This window comes from Henckelia pumila, chromosome 4, assembly GCF_033568475.1.
Source record: "Henckelia pumila isolate YLH828 chromosome 4, ASM3356847v2, whole genome shotgun sequence".
Lineage (NCBI taxonomy): Eukaryota > Viridiplantae > Streptophyta > Magnoliopsida > Lamiales > Gesneriaceae > Henckelia > Henckelia pumila.
In genome coordinates, this window is record NC_133123.1 from 161,960,301 (window position 1) to 161,979,174 (window position 18,874).

General features: G+C 32.7%; 1 protein-coding gene across 2 annotated transcripts; it reads right to left on the reverse strand.

Annotated features, from left to right (window-relative positions):
• Positions 1-13,829: 13,829 nt before the first annotated feature.
• On the reverse strand, positions 13,830-16,070 carry LOC140863967 (LOB domain-containing protein 25-like). 2 transcript variants are annotated; one of them, XM_073267790.1, is made up of 2 exons: positions 15,856-16,070; positions 13,830-14,819 (listed from the first exon to the last, which is right to left on the reverse strand). In XM_073267790.1, the coding sequence occupies exon 2, from the start codon at positions 14,778-14,780 to the stop codon at positions 14,208-14,210; it is 573 nt and encodes a 190-aa protein (XP_073123891.1). In that variant the 5' UTR covers positions 14,781-14,819; positions 15,856-16,070; the 3' UTR covers positions 13,830-14,207. The 2 variants fall into 2 exon arrangements, with proteins under 2 accessions (XP_073123891.1, XP_073123890.1); XM_073267789.1 differs by having other exon boundaries at positions 15,780-16,070.
• Between the last annotated feature and the right edge of the window lie 2,804 nt (positions 16,071-18,874).

The following is an 18,874-nucleotide window of genomic DNA, read 5'->3' on the forward strand; positions in this document are numbered from 1 at the left end:
ACAATAAAGCTCTAAAAGCCTTAAATAAGCTAATGCATACTCCTAAATATTTTTAGGATGCCAAAGCTATACCTGCGTCCGTCGTTAGCCCTTTGCTGTAGATAGTCTCAAAACTAGGCCACAGCTCCGCGACGACGCCTAGATCACTAAGCCACTTCCGGATTTCCCGTAGGATGCCTAGATCTTCCTAGATCTGAGTCAGAAGGCTTAGGAATAGAGAGAGAAGCGAGGAAATGAGCGAGTCACAAATGAACCTCGGCTCCTCTATTTATAGACGAAGTTCGGGCCGTCCAAACTCGGCTTCGGGGCCTTTGAACTGGTTCGGATCCTCCGATCATGACTTCGGATCGTCCAAACACGATCGGATCGTCCGATCCTAACTTCGGGTCCTCCGAAGTCCCATCAGTGACGTCAGCCATGACGTAACCTTGCTGACGTAATTGATGACGTAAGCCCTAACCCTGTTCGGGTCCTCCGATTCCACCGACGGAGCCTCCGATCCTCTTCGGATCCTCCGAACTCCTCTTTGGATTGTCCGAACTCCTCGGGCCTCCGATCCTGACTCCGATCACGTTCGAGTCCTCTGAACACCAGTTTGGAGCGTCCGAACTTCCCGAGCCATGCCCACCATTTTCGAGTGTTCTTGATCTATTTTCGGACTCCGTTAATTCATTTGGAATTTCTTTAATCATGTTTTATTAAATTTAAACATGATCACTTGATTAATTACCTATTAATCATTAATTTTGGATACGGGTTACTACATATCCCGTGCCACTTTAGCACTACCAATCGTTGTCTTGTTCAACCAAGGCAAACATCAAGACGAACTAAGCCCAAGATTTCCTCGCGATCTATCAACCTAGACCATTTCCATCCCATGGAAAATCCTACGCTCAACCTCTGAAAATATCAGACAGTACTTAGCGCAAACACTGGACTCACTATCCTTGCCTCGTTCATTCAGAATGAACACCACGGCTCGTCAAGTCCAAGAATCACAACTAACAATTTCCAAGGATTCCCACAATCTCCGAACACGATCCTGATTATATCCCTCGTTAAGATTGTGCAACAACTCAAGACTAAGGTAGCTTACCACTATAACCCACCTGGACAACCACCAAAACTTCACGGGTATAGGACACGCTTCCCTCACATCTCAAATAATCTTGTGCAATCCTTAACATCTAATATAATCCATCACAGATAAAGTCAATCATCATGAAGAAATTCTCCTATTCGATTCGAACTCTCAAAACAGTATCCCATCCAGTATCTTGGATGACTCCTATCACCAGGAACCCTAATTACAACTCTGATGACAACCCCTAGTCATCGCTGGTAGAAATCCGTCCACCTACTAGATCCACACGTCTAGCAGTAACCCAAAGGTTAAAACCTATCTGCTCAGAGTACACATTCGTCAAGGAAATCCCTCCAAGACTGGTTCTCACAGCAGAATATTCCCACTAATATCTCTGGCACACCAGACGATATCGAATCATTGATATCAAACCTAATATCTAATCCAATGTCATACCTCATCGTGACTGTTACCAAAACTCTAGACTGAGTAGCCTTCCCACCGTCATCCCCTGAAGCACAAAGGCTCCCAGGTACATCGACATAGGGTCGCACCTCCTCACATCAAATCATGGTCATAGTCCACAACTCTCGGCATATACTGGACCTGGCATCTTGATGAAAACCCATCATCACAAATCTCAACCTAACGAAGGTCAGACAGACTACTGTTCTAAGGAAACAACCTAGAACAAAGCCCAATATTCTAAACCAAAAAATAATCCTATGCCTCTAGATGAGTCCACTCATCGCTGGAACTATCTTAGTCTTCTAACTAACTAGGTCAATCCTAGGAAAACACCTAGACTAACCGCAAGTCAAACAGTCACAGTCGGCTCACTCAAATCCCATGAGCTACAATAGTTGAACACTAATCAACTAAAACCAAGCCAACCTTCCGCACAATCATGCAATCATTCACCACGTATCATTGTTTCAAGTTATGTACAATTTCTTGATTACAATCACATGTAATACAATTATAGTATTCCAAAATACAACAAAACGTACAACCAATAACTTGAATGATACAATCTGAGTCCGATGATTCATTACAACTGAAATAATGTTTACAATTGCAACAATACAGTATTTAAATCATTGTACTCATCTTCGTTTCTTGAGCATGAAGCTTCTAATTGACACACGCATCAATGCAAGCGTACTCCTGTCCAAGTCTCTCTACATGTCCTCCTGCGAAGAAATTCGAAGAAATGGTACGTGATAGCTAACCAGCTATGCTCTGCGTCAGTGCATGTCAGTTGACCTCTTCTGCTCACGATCTACTGTCAGCTTCCTTCTTGCATCCATAATATTCTTTTGAACATGAAGTTTCCCATACGTCTACCAAAAGCATCGATACAGGCGTACCGGCAAAACCATGTTCTGCATGAGTTTAATGATCTTACGTTCACAACCAGTCATGCCTTAGCCACTCGAGGCATTCCCTGGTAAAGGTCTAAATGACAATCTCTCCAACTACGACTGGAGAATCTTCAGAGTAGTGTCATCATGGTAATGACTGTACAGATGCAAACATCAAGTAAGTCCCTACCAATCCTCTGCCACTGCCTATGGCATCCGGTACTCGATCCAAAGCTAGGACCCATATGTTCTACGATCAGCATTCCAATTCATCAAATGATGAACTGTCCACAGCAGTCAGCCTATCTATCGATATGCTACTACTGGTGTTCTCATCACTGTTGCTTTCCTCATAGTAAAAACTTCTGCGTAAACCTCGAAAATGAAGAACCAGATCATCCTTTAGTTAGGTCTCACCAATCCTACAAGGATAATACAAAGTCTCAGTACTATATCCCAAGTCTCTTTGCATTCTGCTCTGATACCAATAAATGTAGCGACCCAACCCGAATCCACTACCTAATTAGAGTTAAGAACATAATTAAGCATGCATTTAAATAAATCACTACGAAAGACTTAAATAAAAACAGACCGGCAGAATATAACCGGTTAAACAAATTCGATTATACAACCCAAACGAATAAATAAGCCTAAAGGTCAAAAACCTACAGCTAATCCTGTTGTCTTCACTGGTCACTGGCTATTCCAAGCTCTTGGTGCTCAATCCTGCACCTACACCTGCCCCGTCGAATGGGGTGTCCAGCTACACAGAAAAGACTGGATGTGAGCTCTAAGCTCAATACGAAAGCACGGGTAAAACATACAAATATGATGCATGCAAATGACAGGGTATCCATATTTGGAATAACTGTATACAACTGCTCAGACTGGCGCCTAGGACATGAGTGGTACGACCCGGGGAGCAAACCCTGCGTACACTTCTCATTCCTAATGGAAGTAGACAGTGTCTTCCAGATGTCAGTGCCGGCTAACCCGTCGGTCGTGGGGCGCTCGACATCAACCGTCCGAACAGGGCTTAGCGGCCCTACATGGCTCATCTCAAAAGATGGACAAGCACAATATGATATGCACATGCTGCATAATAATATGACACACAAATGCAACATATAAGCATGCAAAACCCGCTGGCTATCTCAGTCAGTACTTACGTACCTTTCTACAGGCAGTTCCTAGCAATCCCACTCTAGGTTCCAAGCCTATCATCAGCTCTAAAATGCAAATACTCATGCATCATTAATTAAGCTCTAAAAGCCTTAACTAAACTATTGCATACTCCTAAATAATTTAAGGAGACCATAGCTATACATGCGTCCGTCGTTAGCCCTTTGATGACAATTGCCTCAAAACTAGGCCACAGCTCCGCTACGACGCCTGGATCGCTATACCACTTCCGGATTCTCCATAAGACGCCTAGATTTCCCTAGATCTGAGTTATAAGGCTAAGGAATTGAGAGAGAAAAGAGGAAAGGTGCACTTGAAAATAAAATCTCGGCCCCCTATTTATAGGCGAATTTCGGAGCCTCCGAACTCGACTCGGACCCTCCGAACTGGTTAGGATCTTCCGTTTCTGACTTCGGAGCCTCCGTTCCACTTCGGAGCCTCCGATCCTGACTTCGGATCCCCCGAAGTCCCATCAGCGACGTCACCAATGACGTATTATCTTCGGAGCCTCCGATCCGAGTTCGGATCCCCCGAACCCGTTCGGAGCCTCCTAACCTGGTTCGGATCCTCCGAACCCTCAGAACTCTCGGAACCTTCCTGACCATTTTTGAGTGTCCTGGATCCATTTCTGGACTCCGTTAACCCATTTGAAATTTTATTAATCATATTTTACTTGATCTAAACATGATTACATGATTAATTACGCATTAATCGTTAATTCCGGATACAGGTTACTACACAGTATGTCAGAGTTATATATGTAGACGTCGCATCGGCTTCACGTTGAAAAAAAAAACTAAAATTGAAAATATAACAAAAATAATAGATCAAGAATGAACTTTGACAATATAGATATTGACAAAAAATGCAAAGATATAAATATATACAATTAATATTGCACTTTTACTTAATATTTAATTTGGAAAATTGTAATTTTCGACTTTGTTTTTTATTTTTTATGAATTTGATCCTCTATATTATCAAAAATCGATCTTAATTCACTATCATTCAATTTTTAGCAATTTTAACACTTTTTCATCGGGATTCATATGACAATGTACAAGTTAGTATCATGATTTTTTTACCAAAAAAAAAAAAAAAACCCCCGCATGTTGTGACGAAAGTTTTTGCAAACCCCTACCTGTTATTAGAAACGAAAAAGATGTCAAGAGAGGAGGACTAGGCCAAAACCTCTATAAAAATACATACAATCTAATTAATATTTGAGCTAGTTCAAATATAGGAAAAATTAGCCCTATCTAATTTGCAAATCCCTCGTAGTCGACCATGAATCTGCTCCGGCAGTAAAATGGTAGCTTCCTTTGAAATGCCCATGCATGTTAGCTAGCTAATTCGTCAGCCGCCGCATTTGCTTCTCTGTAAATATGAGATTTGTGCACCTGAAATTGAGTCAAAATATTCTGAATTTGCACCACGATGTGGGACAAATTCTAGCAAGTAATATCCACATCAATGATGTTTAGAGACACCATCGAGTCGACCTCTAGTCAAAGTGGAAAGTAGTTATGCTCCCTCAATACATCGCATACAACACTGCATCAAGAGTGCTAATTTGAAAAAAAAAAACTAAAATTACCAACAAAATAAAATAAAATAAAGATATCAAGCTAAGAATAATACACGAGACTAAAAATACTATTTGTTCTATTTTATTTTTGGAAAATACTATATGTATAAATTAAGAGGGTAGAGTTATATGAAAATTGGATTACAATTTACTTTTGAAATTATAAAATTATTTATTAATTTAATTTGGAAAAAAAATCTTTTAAAAATATATTTAGGATAATTTTGTAACGTCACCCACACGCAACATCAACAATATTTTAAAAAATTAGAAACAAATTGTCACTAGATATATTTTATTTTTTAAAATAACTTTACCACCATACATATAAAGTCATATGATCTTGTAGCTTTTCCTTATTCCTTCGGCGCAAACGAGTTTGTGAAAATCTTGATACCATTATATTATTTTTAATTGATAAACGAATAGCATATTATTGGTTGATGATGATCTGAAATCTGATTGAGCCATCATTCGAGAAATCTCCACTTGATTATTAATTCCTGAATATCGCATCTACGTTTTAAAATGTTATTGTAATTATATTATTGTATTTGTATATACAAGATTTCTATTTGCAGTTTTGGTTTTTATGTTAGTTTGAACTGCATCAACATGTTTAATATTACGTTAAAACTCTTGGTTGAAAAACAAAAAAATTATCAAAATCGAAAAAATGGTTAGTTGTTTTTTTTTAATTTTTCGTATCACTAAAACATAGTACCAGATTTTAATTGTCGGGGACGAGTTGGACAGCATTGGTTGGACAACTGAAAATTTATATATATATATATAAAGGTAGGAAAAAGAGTGTGGTGTGAGCAAGGAATTCTAGTGCCGAAAACATCCAAACCTAAACAAACAAATCCAAGAACGTAAAGAAAATGGTGGGGCTAAGGCCAATGCATGCACACAATAATAAATTGTACATACCGACTGATAATATAATATTTTAAATATTATATATATATATATATATATGAATAAATCAGTCGTAATAAAAATTTTATATTTTATTTATCTCTCACGACCAAAAGGCAAACTCAGAAACTTAAATGTATTAAACTTCATGTTAATATTGAGATATTTTAGATAATCATAATACATATTAATATAGCAAAAATTCTGCACTCAAGTTTAATATACACTAGCAATTCAGCACACACATTGTGTGTAATATAATATATTTGCACATATTTTTTTTATGAAAATTTTGATTTAATTGCAATATGTAAAAACTAAATATGATATAATATTTAGTAAGATATCTATTTATAAATACTTGAGCATCTCTAAATAATTAAACATGCATGGTTAGTAGTTAAAATGTAAAAGGGTGGTTTTAGAACGAAGAAAAATGATTCATAAAAAAATTAGTTATTATTCACCTCTTTTACTTTATTAATAGTTACTATATAGATTAATAGGGGAAAGTTGGGCGAAAACAGATAAGATCAAACTTATTATTATTAAAAAAAAATTTAAAAAAATGATCTCCGATCCTCAATTGCATTTGAAGTACATTATATGAGGTTATGTAGGACCGCGCTTACCCATTGCATCTCAATACTCTCTTTCCTAATAAATGCATTCATTGTATTAATAAATGAGAATCAAACTCATGACCTTTGACTCTGATACAATTGTAATCGAACGCTTGTCATTTTACCAAAATTCAGTTATAGTCAGTGGTAGCAACTCAAATTTTTAAAGCGTGCAACATTCCAAGTATCATGGTTTGATCGCTCTACTCAACACGAACAATTATTATAACTCAATAAGGTTTTCTTAAAAAATATTTGACCGTACTTAGATTAAAAATATCCCGATCAATAATCAAATCATTTTGTCTCGATTATATATGCTAGATATTTTTTTATCCAAAATATATAGATTTTTAACATAATTAACAATATTTTTTTTCACTTTTGTACCGATATATATATATACTCTATTTAAATAAGTTTTGAAAAATATGTAATTTTTTTATGAATTAAATATAGATAAAACGTGAAGTTTGTGTGTTAATATAATGAAAAAAGAGACACAAACATGAATAAATAGATATTATATATATATGGAGTATTGTTATGCTGTCCACCAACCATGCTCACCTTTGTGCCCACCATGTACAAGTCATGAGTTGACTCGTACAATAGGTAAGTTGACTTGTACATGATAAACATATAGTTAGGCATAGTTGGTGGAAAGTATAGCAAAACTCTATATATATTTATATGTATATATACATATAAGTTGATGCAAAACTATATTTTAGTAATATAAGAAAGAACCTACATTTTATTCTAAAATTATTTTTTCAGAAATATAATTTATTCATTATTTGTACGTACAAAAATATAGGTGAATTATAAAATTAAAAAAAATGATAAAAGTCTGAGAAATTGTCAGTTCTCAACCGGGTCTTTGCTTCTTTAGCACGTCTTGCAGGATTGATGTGTTTGATGTATTCTGAATTTATTACTGTTTTCTTTGTCATCTAATTAGTATCCAACATTTATTTCAGAACCCCCCTGCTTTTAACTGTACACATTTTTTTTTATATATATTTTGCCTTAACTAGGGATGACAATAAGTCGGCTCTAAATCCGACCCCGCATCAAATCTGTCCCCTGCTTTTAACTGTACACATTTTTTTTATTTATATATTTTGCTTTAACTAGGGATGGCAATAGGTCGGCTCTATATCCGATCACGCATCAAACTCGTCCTGACGAAACGGGTCTATACCCACCTAAGTGGGTCCACAAGCGGGTCCAGGGCGGGTCTCTGGGTTTGGCCAAACCCGCCCCAGATCCGCCACACCATAATATATATATATATATATATATATATATATATATATATAAATTTAAATTATACATTTATATATATAAATATAAAATATATATGTAATATTAATAATATATAATTATATTTTTATATTAAATAATTAATATTTTATCAATAATAATTTGAGTGTATAACATTATTGGATTGAAATGAATTTATTTTATTATGATATTTTTAGTATAAAAATATATAATTATAATATTTTTTTGGCTAATTATTATTAATTAATTTCAAGTTGATAAATTTTAACTTGTGAGAATTATTGTTTTAATTTTAAATATTATCAATATGTATTTGAAATTAAATTTAATGATTTTTGTTAATTTTTAAACTTTTTAATTTAATACATTTAAAAATATTTAATTTTTGGCGGGTACAATGGGTCTAACCCGGATTGGACTCGTCGGGTTTGCGAGGCGGGTCGAAAGGGAGGCGGGATGGGTCCCGAGTTTAGCCAAACCCACCCCAGACTTGCACGAAATCCTCTGCTACACTTGGTGTTACATACCGTGCTACACTTTGCTAAAAAAAACCCCATTTGCACAAATTATGAAAAATTAAATCCACTAAACACTATGGATAAACAAAATACTATTAATCAGTAATAAAACATTTCATTCACCTATTTTTTCAATTTAAAAAAAAATCATCAATACATCTTTTTACACATTTATTATGTTTGAGACACAGTTTATTGCCGATTTTAATTGAAAAAATAGGTGAATGGAATGTTTTATCCATGATTAATTGTATTTTATTCATCCATGGTGTTTAGTGTGTTTAATTTTTAATAATTTGTGCAAATGGAGTTTTTTTACACCACAAAAAATTCAATACAAAATTTTAATTTATCAAATCTAACGATACATTGAATGCAAAATCTCATGATATCATATCAAAATCTCACGAGATAATTGCAAAATATTACGACATAATTGTTGTAAATATCGTTGTACGATATATTGGTTGTACCTCTAGCATTATTCTACAATTTATATATTGCTAATTACCAAGAATTAGTAGGATGTTCAACGAGACAATTAAATTCAACTATTATTCATTTTTACGAAGTGATCAAAGAGAAAAGTTTAGTTTATATATGTTCCACCTCAATTAAATTTTCTTGTCTTTGTGATGCGATTAGATTATGCGTGTCTCTCATATGTTTTTTTAAACATCCAGTTTTGATTAATTTGAAACCGATTCAGGTTGAAATTCTTAAAGCTCGTCCTTTTCTTTCGGGTTCAAAATTATTATTTTTTTATTCACAATCTATTTTGTTCGCAAATTTTTATTTATTTTATTTTTGAATTCGACGATTTCATACTACCCAGATCTTACGTACTGATTTTTGAAACCTTGAATTCGAGAGAGATTTTCAAGCAATATAGTTATAAAAAGTGAAAAACAATAGGTTTAGATTGTAAACTTTTTTTTTTTTAATAACAGCACTCTACTTTTTATTATTAATGTATTTTCAGGATATTACCCTACTTAATTATTTCATATTTTTATTAGACTAATATATCCTTTCATCAATCCTTCAATCTTACTACTTATTCACTTTTCCTATTATATTTTATTTATTTATTTTTTTAGATCATTTCAAACTTTTATTTTCTTTGTACGTCTTTCACTTTCCTTAACATGGAAGAATGGTGATATTATTCAAAATTAATAATTTGTCAACGATATTGAGAAAATAATAAAATTAACATCTCCAATAAATATTAAATTAAAAGAAATTCTCGGGAAAATTGTTGTCATTCTCTCAAAAATAATAATAATTTAATCTTTCAAGTAATTTTTTTTTGAATAATTTCTCCCTATCGAAATTTAACTTAAATTTGAGATTTTTTTGAAATTTTTAATCAAAAGGTAATGATGATAAAATCAAAAAATGTAAATATTCGTGTAAATATTTTCAAGTTTGTATATTTATAAATTTTTTATATTAACAGTGATAAAATCTTCAATGTTAAATGAGCCACATTTTTATTTGTTCACAAAAATATAAATTAACATGTTATTTTTTTTTGGACGAAAATTTACATGCTATTAAGATTATTGTAAGTGTAGGACCGAACTTTTACCGCTTTTTTTTTTTTTTTATACCAAAAGTTATAGCAATCGCACAGCAGCCCAAGCACCATTGATTCGATCGCTCAACCTTGCAGGAACAATTATTGCACCCAACAATCTCCCTCCCAATAATTACACTTCTTGCAATCAATGAGAATTGAACCAATGACATTGACTCTGATACTAATTGTAGGACCGAACGCTTGCCGCTTTTGCCGAATGCTCTAGCTAATGGTAATGGTGCAACTCAAATATTTTAAACCACACAACAGTCCAAGCACCATGATTCGATCGCTCAACCTAGCAGGAACAATTATTGCACCCCAAAAGTAAGTCTAACTAATTTTGTTTGTATTCAATTTTTATACATAATTTTAAATAAGTTTGAAATATTTTATTTCAAATGACATGTTAAATTTTTTTCCTTTTTTTTATCACTTTGTTTATAAAGTTTTCCAAAATTTATGATTACATCTTACGAATGCAAATCAAACTTAGTAATCATTAATCTATTGAATTTTAAAATCTTATCAAAAATAATTTTGATGAAAAAATGTGAGATTCTTTATAACTCATAAATGTAGTTATTTTATTTGGAAAGACATATATACAAAGAAAGTTATATTAGCCTAAAATATAGAATAATTAAGTGGAGGTAATTTGTAAGAATTAATCACAATAAATGTTAAAATTGGAGTGTGTTTATAATTTGTAGAGTGTAAATATCATTGCCACTTTTAAAATTACATTTTCATTTATGTTACTACTCAATCTGACACATTCAATTGTTCGTGACCCCAACGTCTTTAATAGCTTCAGGACTTGATATATGATATCATATGCCAAAAAATGATTCAGGGATGATATAAATAAATGAATATTTGAGGTTAAATTTCTTCATACTATTGTAATGAGAAAATTGCTTTTTCCGTCCAGTAAGTTTGTCACTTTGCGATTTTGATTTTTTAAGTTTGCATGTTTCAGTTTTAGTCCGCCATTTTTATTTTTTTGGCAATTTAAGTTCTTTTTTCAATGTAGCGCTGATGTGGCACCATTGCAGTGCTGATGTGGAGCTGATGTGTATATTGTCACGTAAGTATTTTCAAAGAAAAAAGACTGAAATTGTCAAAAATCGAAACATGCAGGACTAAAACTGAAATATGAAAACATATAAGATCAAAATCGCAAAGTAACAAACATACATTTTAAAACAAAATCTTGTTAATTTGGAAACAATATAACTTTTATTTGATTAATATTGTTAATTATTAGATAATTTATAATATGGCAAATTGATTTTTTTTTTCCCGATATTTTTGCTTCTTTATGCTTATGGTGCTCTATATGATATCAAATTTCAGTTTTAATTTTATATATTTTGATTTTGATAATTTCAGTTTTTTTTTTAAAATCATGATTAGCACATCAGCAAGCAACATCAAATGTCACCTAAAAAAATACAGAAATTGTTAAAGATAAAACAGTAACATGTTATATCTTATAATAAGTTGTCAATGTTCAAACAGTCTTTCAGATTAGAAATTTTAGAAATTTTAGTTTTTTTTACTCACAAGCGCGCGTTGTCGCACCACGGTATATATATTAACTGGTGTCACGTCAGAATCAATATTTTGATCTCATAGTTTTTTTTAAAAAAAACTAAAATTACACGTAAATATCACGTTTGGTTTGGCTCCATTTATATTGACGTTATGTTAAAAATTTTCTAAAAAATAAAAATCAAGAAAAAATTTAAAAGTTGATAACATAAAAGATATCAAAATTAAAAGAAAACAAATACCGGGGATGAATGTTGATAGGAGGAGAGCGTGCATATATATATAATATATTATAATTAAGTACTCTAAATAATAATAATAATAATAATAATAATAATAATAATAATAATAATAATAATAATAATACTGATGAAGACAATATGAATGTAAAAGTGTAAGGCAGATAAATATGTTGATGATCTCGAAAAGACGATGAATTGGAGAATGATAGACAAGATGTAATTGCAGAGAAAAACAGGGATTCGAACAGTACCCAATTTCTGACACAGACCCTCTTTGTTTTTTATTTTATTGTGTGAAATGATAGGATTTCAGCTTTACACTTGTATACTAGTCTATACATATACATACATACTGCGAAACTCGTGTGCACAAACACCACTCATGTGGCTTCGAAATCTGCTATATATATTTTATGATGATATAATTATGATTTGACAAAGATTCATTCACATTATATATTATTTTAAAAAAAAGGAATATATTTTGCAAGTAATATTTAACTATTTCTTGGGTTAAAGGTGTTAAATATTATTGTATGAATAATTAAAATCAAAATGTAAGAGATGAAATAAGTTTCGAGATAATGTTTATGTTTATGTTTGATGAATTACCTTCTAGAATAGATTGATGACATACCATATACACTAGTAAAAAATGCACATGTTTTGAATGTAAATAGAGGTTTTTTTTTTATATGTAATTTTTTTTTAAAAAACAAAAAATGAAGTGTGTGGGAGGTTTAGTGAGATAGTGGATAAGAAGAGATAATTAAAGAATAAAGAATTTTGATGTCCTCAAAGTTAGTTATGTAAAATCTAATGACTCAATTTTTATTTGGAAATGTTTGGTTCATAAAAACATATAAGCCCAGTTACCGAATTAAAAAATTTGTTGTTGGATATAGTTTATGGTGATACTATTTTATGCTAGCTAAAATCTTATCAACAGTCGTACATTATTATACACATCAAAACATTTATTAATGTAAAAAAAAATTTGGGACTGGGAAAAAGCAAATAGATATAGTTGACGACATTTCAAATGGGAAGCAAACTACATATTGTACTATCTCAATAATCACAGATTTGAATTGTGAAATATATAACTAGATTGGAACCCTAACCCTAATCTCCCTCCAAGAAAGAATCTGGTCCATCTACATTATAGTTTACTTTTATGTGGGGTTGTAATGGGAATATGTATTCCAACTTTCTTTAAAATCTTACCAATGATACACATACACATACACATACACATACACATATATATATATATATACGCACGCGCGCGCGCACGCACAAATATATATGTATAGGTATGTAAAAGCAAACTGGAAAATGTGTACAAAAGGGTGAGCACCTTTATGGATCCAATGTAGGAAAGATCTGTTCTATGCACTATTTCTGAATGCCTGAAGCAAAGGTGAGGCTCTCACAAGCTGGAAATTGAGATGAGATGTACAGTGCAATGCATGTTTATAATGTACTAAAAATTAAAGTGGAAGAAACTTAAGCTTTTTGTCCATCTAGAAATTTTAGTGAAACGAAATTAAAAAATAAACATGTCATATGAGGATGTTTGACGAGTTACATGACTAAAACTCATATTACGAGAACACTCGTCGATCCAGCTAGACTCGATCCTATGCAAGAATCCTCTAAAACTATATATATATATACATGAAATTCAAGAATGCTTTTACATAACTTGATGGAAAATGCAGAAGCAGAGTCATTATTCATGGATAGAGAATCTTTGAGTACTTAATTATTATTACACAAACAACCAACAATTCACACACCCACACACAAAAAAAAAAAAAAAAACAATACACTTTCTTTATTTCTCAATCAAGAATCAACAATCCCACACGTACAATCAATACATCCCTCAAACTGGAACCAAACAAGTCCTCAAAAATCATACATGCACTTAACAGCAGATTAAATCTTGGTTTTTTGGCTGCTAAAATAACAGTGGAATACAGTTATTAAAAAAAGAAGAAAAACCCACCAAATAATAATGTTGTTTAAAAGAGTAACAGGCCTCTAGCTAGAAGAATGCATGTGAGGCTATAAACTAGCTAGAAGCCATGGCAAATATATATATATATAGATAAAAATGCATACCAATTTGCTGTTGCTGTTGCAGCCATTTCCCTAGTGTGACACAAACCCTAGATAGGTGTGTGATCTTTTTGACATTCAAATGGCCTTTCAATTTTCATTTCAACTTTTTTTTTTTTTTTCTCAAAAATTTCCTCCATCAAGCCCTCCTCCTTGTGGGTTATAATTATGATCATTCCATGGGAGCACTGGATATGCATATGGGAAACTTGTTGTCTGATAAAACCCACCGCCGTTGTTCCCTTCGTTCCTTGCCACCACCCGGTTGTGGCGACCGGGAGGAGGCGCGTTTGCGGTCGCGTGTATGAGATTCGGTGGCTGCACGCCGGCTGCTGCGGGGATGACGTCGTTGCAGGCGAAACGGATCAAGTCGGCGTTGGCGGCGTCTAGCTCTTTCTGGAGGCGTTCGACCTGTCTCTGGAGGAATGAGATGGCGCCAACGCAGCCGTAGACGGGGTCCCTGACGCGTGCCTCGGCCTCGTAGGCGAGGGAGTTGACGGCATCCTCGCGTTGGTGTGGGAGGAGCTCGTTGAGGAGCTTGGTTACGTTGCTTGCTCCGAAGATTTTGTGGACGTTGGCGAACTTCTGAGGCTCTTCCGGGGGAAAGTAAGGGGCGAAGATGCAGCCCGGCATGCATTTTCGCCTCAGGAACTTGCAGGCCGCGCAGGGAGAGTTGTAGGAGCTTGATGAAGCCATTTTTGGTTTTTGCAAATGTACTAATTAATTCTCCCTGCTCTGCAACAAAATCAAGAAACACATGCCAAGTAAAAATCTTGAAATTTATTTTGCTACTACTATACTATAGTTTTCTTTTTTCTTTTTTTTTTTTACTCCTGATTTGACTTCAATTAAACTGCTGAAATTTTCGTGCTTAATTTGGAATCATGTGCCAAATAGCTAGCTGCTGAATTCTGTTAAATCATTTTATTATAAAGTTTCCGTACATGCTGAGATTAAAATTTATTTGCATGTGTTCTGTTAGTGCTCCCACAATTAAGTTCAAAAAACAAAGTCTTCATTTCAACTATTTGACTACTTGTTCAACAGTACTTGGAGCACACTAATTAATATTAATCCTCTTGCCTACTTCATGTGATGTGCAGCTGGAAATTATTCTCATTATCTGCAGGAGGGTTAATTAAATCAGTGTTTCCCAAATAGTACTACACACACTCTTTGGCTTCAAAATTTTTTTAAGTCACTGATCAAATTAACTGATGCAAGATTTCATAATGAAGTGACAATAATTATATATGCAAAATCAATTGTTTCTTGTCTTTCACATCTCTCACCAAACACCCAAAATAGGGGGGGAGAAAATTTTTTTAGAAAATGGAATAAGAAATATAGAGAAAAAAATAAAACTGTGTTAGCTAGCTAGCCATGATTGGGTAATTTGGAAACTTTTTTTCTTGAAGTGAGAATGGTGAGAATTTTACTAAACAGAGATCTTTTCACAGGTGGTATATAATTATATTAGCAGTAGGGAATCAAAGATCATGTGAGGGTTAATAATCACTGCACAAAAGCCAGTGAAAACCCTAGATCAAGAAACTGGCACTCAGAGGTACTTTCTTGTTTTTGCCACAATATTACATGATGATCCACAGAGATCACTTCAAACTATAATTACCACAAGAAAGTGAAAAAAAAAATAAAAAAGAGAGCAGCAGCAAAAGGGCTCCTGAATTTTACCTGTATAGTGGAGTATTTCTCTGATCAGGTGAAGAAGAAAATCAAATTAAAGGGAAAGCTACAAAAAGGGAACTACCTTTAGCTTTTTCCTCAGCTAGCTCTCTCTCTCTCTTTTAACTTGCAAGAAAAAAAATTTAAAACTGTTGGTTTTTTCTTGCTTGCTTGTCTGCCTCTTGGGAAGTTGAGACTGCAGCAAACAGTGTGGGGAAGAAGTAGCTAGAGATCACTTATAATTGGCTCATTGATGAGGGGGAAAACCCTAATGGGAAAAAAAAAATGAAAATATCAGTAGAAAACTATGAAATGAGAGGAGAGGAGGGCAAAGAGCATTTAGTGGTTGGAGAAGGAATGAAGGGAAAAGACAAAGCTAATAAATGAGAGGTACACTAGAAAAGATGACTGTGACACTGCATCTAATAATTTCTATGATATCTGTGGCTCATGTCTCACAATTTCCCCCCTCTCATTTGCCCTATTTCTCATGCAATCATCACCCCACAAAAAAAAATAAAATAAAATTTGAAGCTAGGTGGGATAATTATATATCTTGCAAAGTCTATATAATTGGTAATCTTGATTTTAGAACATAATTTGTTTAGGTTAAGAAAATCGAGATATGTCGTCCGACGAAAATAAGACGATAGATTTTAAATCGCGTTATCGAAGTAAAGATGGGGCTTTTTAAGAAAGATCAAGTACACAAGGCCAACTCATTCTTTTGTATTCTTGTCCAATGCTCTTTTCATGAGGGTACTAAAGACACTATGAGCTTATATATGTGTATATAGCATGACCTTTATATATAGTAATTTCCTCAACAATTTCACTCAAAAAATCATTCAATCATTATATATGTATACATTTGATTGCTGTTTGTATTTTATATTTGTTCAAATGGTTGGCGCTCGATTTTTTTTTTCTCTAATATCATTTTTTTATTCACTTTACTTTTGTACATTCGAACTTAAACTCGACTCATTTTCGATGTCATCTGTTAGAATAAAATATTGTTTGAGTGGATCAGATTGACGAACATAGCCATATAATTTACAAATATTTAGACAAGACATATAATTTTCGAACTGGGAATTGAAAAGGATCAATGCAGCAGAAAGTCAAACAAAATCAAGAAACAGAAGCTTTATCGATAATATTATATCCTACATCCAATTTAATGCATTAATTCATTCCTATAGAATCTGAACATGCATGATTCGGTACACACAACCATGCATTCTGATTTGATTATAATCCATTCCTTGTAGGCGTTTTTTTTTTAATAAAAAACAAAATTTTGGGGGGAGTTTTGGTCAAAATAAGTGGGCTGGTGCATGAATATATTCTGTTAATTTGCAGCAATATCTCTTGCTTTTGCAGTGGCATCTTCCCATCCACAAAGGAGGGGAATTTACACATTCTTGTATCCATTTTATTCAAAATTATATTTCGCATTATAATCTGGTCCCGGATCATGTTATTTAATTTGGATGAAAGAGTATGATTGGCCGAGGGGAATTCGAGTGAAGATTTCAAATGATAGTAATATTAAATATTATAGAAATTTATTATAATAAAGTTAAATGCTAATTAAATTATATATGTTCAAATTTATGTTAAATTATACTCCATTTTGTATATAAAATAATGGTGACCCCCTTTACAAAATGGAGCATAGACAACATAAAATGAATTGCAATTAACCCCGGTCTATAGTTTAAATTAGGGGAATAAATTTTTTTTGGTCTACTAACTTATCTATTTTTTGTTTTGGTCCAAAAACATTTCAAAGTTTTGTTTTAATTCGTACACTAACTTTTAGTTTTCAGCTATTTTGATTCAATTGATGACATGACACGGAAAAATACTAACATATTAAGCAGTCACATTATCCACGGTTACTCAAGTATTGTACATGAAAATTCAAACCTTGATGGAGGTTGAAGTTATCAGTTGATTACGTATATATGTGAAGGAAATTACATTTTTTTGTCCCTAAAGTTTTACGCTTTAAAAAAAAAATTTGGTCTTCATATCATTTACAGTTTTAGTTTACGCTTTAAAAAAAAAAATTTTGGTCTTCATATCCTTCACAGTTTCAGTCCACTTACTTGCATTTTTTTTTTATTTTAGTCATTTTTCACGGGAACTAAAGCCGACGTTACATCAGACACATCCATCACCACATTAGCATTTTTTAGTGTCCATCGGTGCTCTGAAGAAAAATACTAAAATAGAAAAAATTGCAAATTAATGGACTAGAACATAAAATGACCGAAAACAAAACCCAAAAAAACATACAAATTACGTGATAGATCGAAAAACAATTTTTCTCATGTAAATGTTTGTGCCTTATGAATGTCTTGATTTAAATATGGGTCCCTTGCAAAATAGTATTATATTTCTAACAATATATTATCGAATATATATTGATGTCAAAAGGTTACATATATCATATATGTTGTGTGATTTGATTTTCTTTCCTATGTTGTACGTAGCTGTGGTCATACATATGCATCTATCCGTTTAGTCTACATTAAAGAATGTGTGATATTATTGGACGACACTTCAACTTCATAGATTATCAGTTAAAAGAATCTAAGACCAGAGAATGTGCAATATTATTGGACAAAGCTTCAATTCAATTGATTATTAGGTGAAAGAAACTTATATTTTGTTTGAACAAGTATTTTAAAAACGGTTTTTGTGTTTTATAAATCGAAAAAAAATAAAATATATGTTTAACTAAGATTTTTGTAAAACGTTATTTTAAAAATAATTTTAAAAAACGTCTTTAAATATAGTTTTTAATGAAGAATTGAAGAAGATTTTTTTATGTTTCAGAATAAAAAACGAGAGTCAAAAGAGAATTAAAATGTTTTTTATAGATTAGTTGTCCAAAAACCTTCTTGATAATTTTTAATTATAAAATTGTTTTTTTTTAAAAATAGTTGTCCAAACAATTTTCAACTTTAAAAATATTTTTATATAATAGTTTTCCAAACAAATATTTATAATTAAAATAAATTTTAAAATTTTTATAAAAAAAATACTTTTATAAAAATGTCTTATAAAACGATCCCAGCTCTAAATAATAC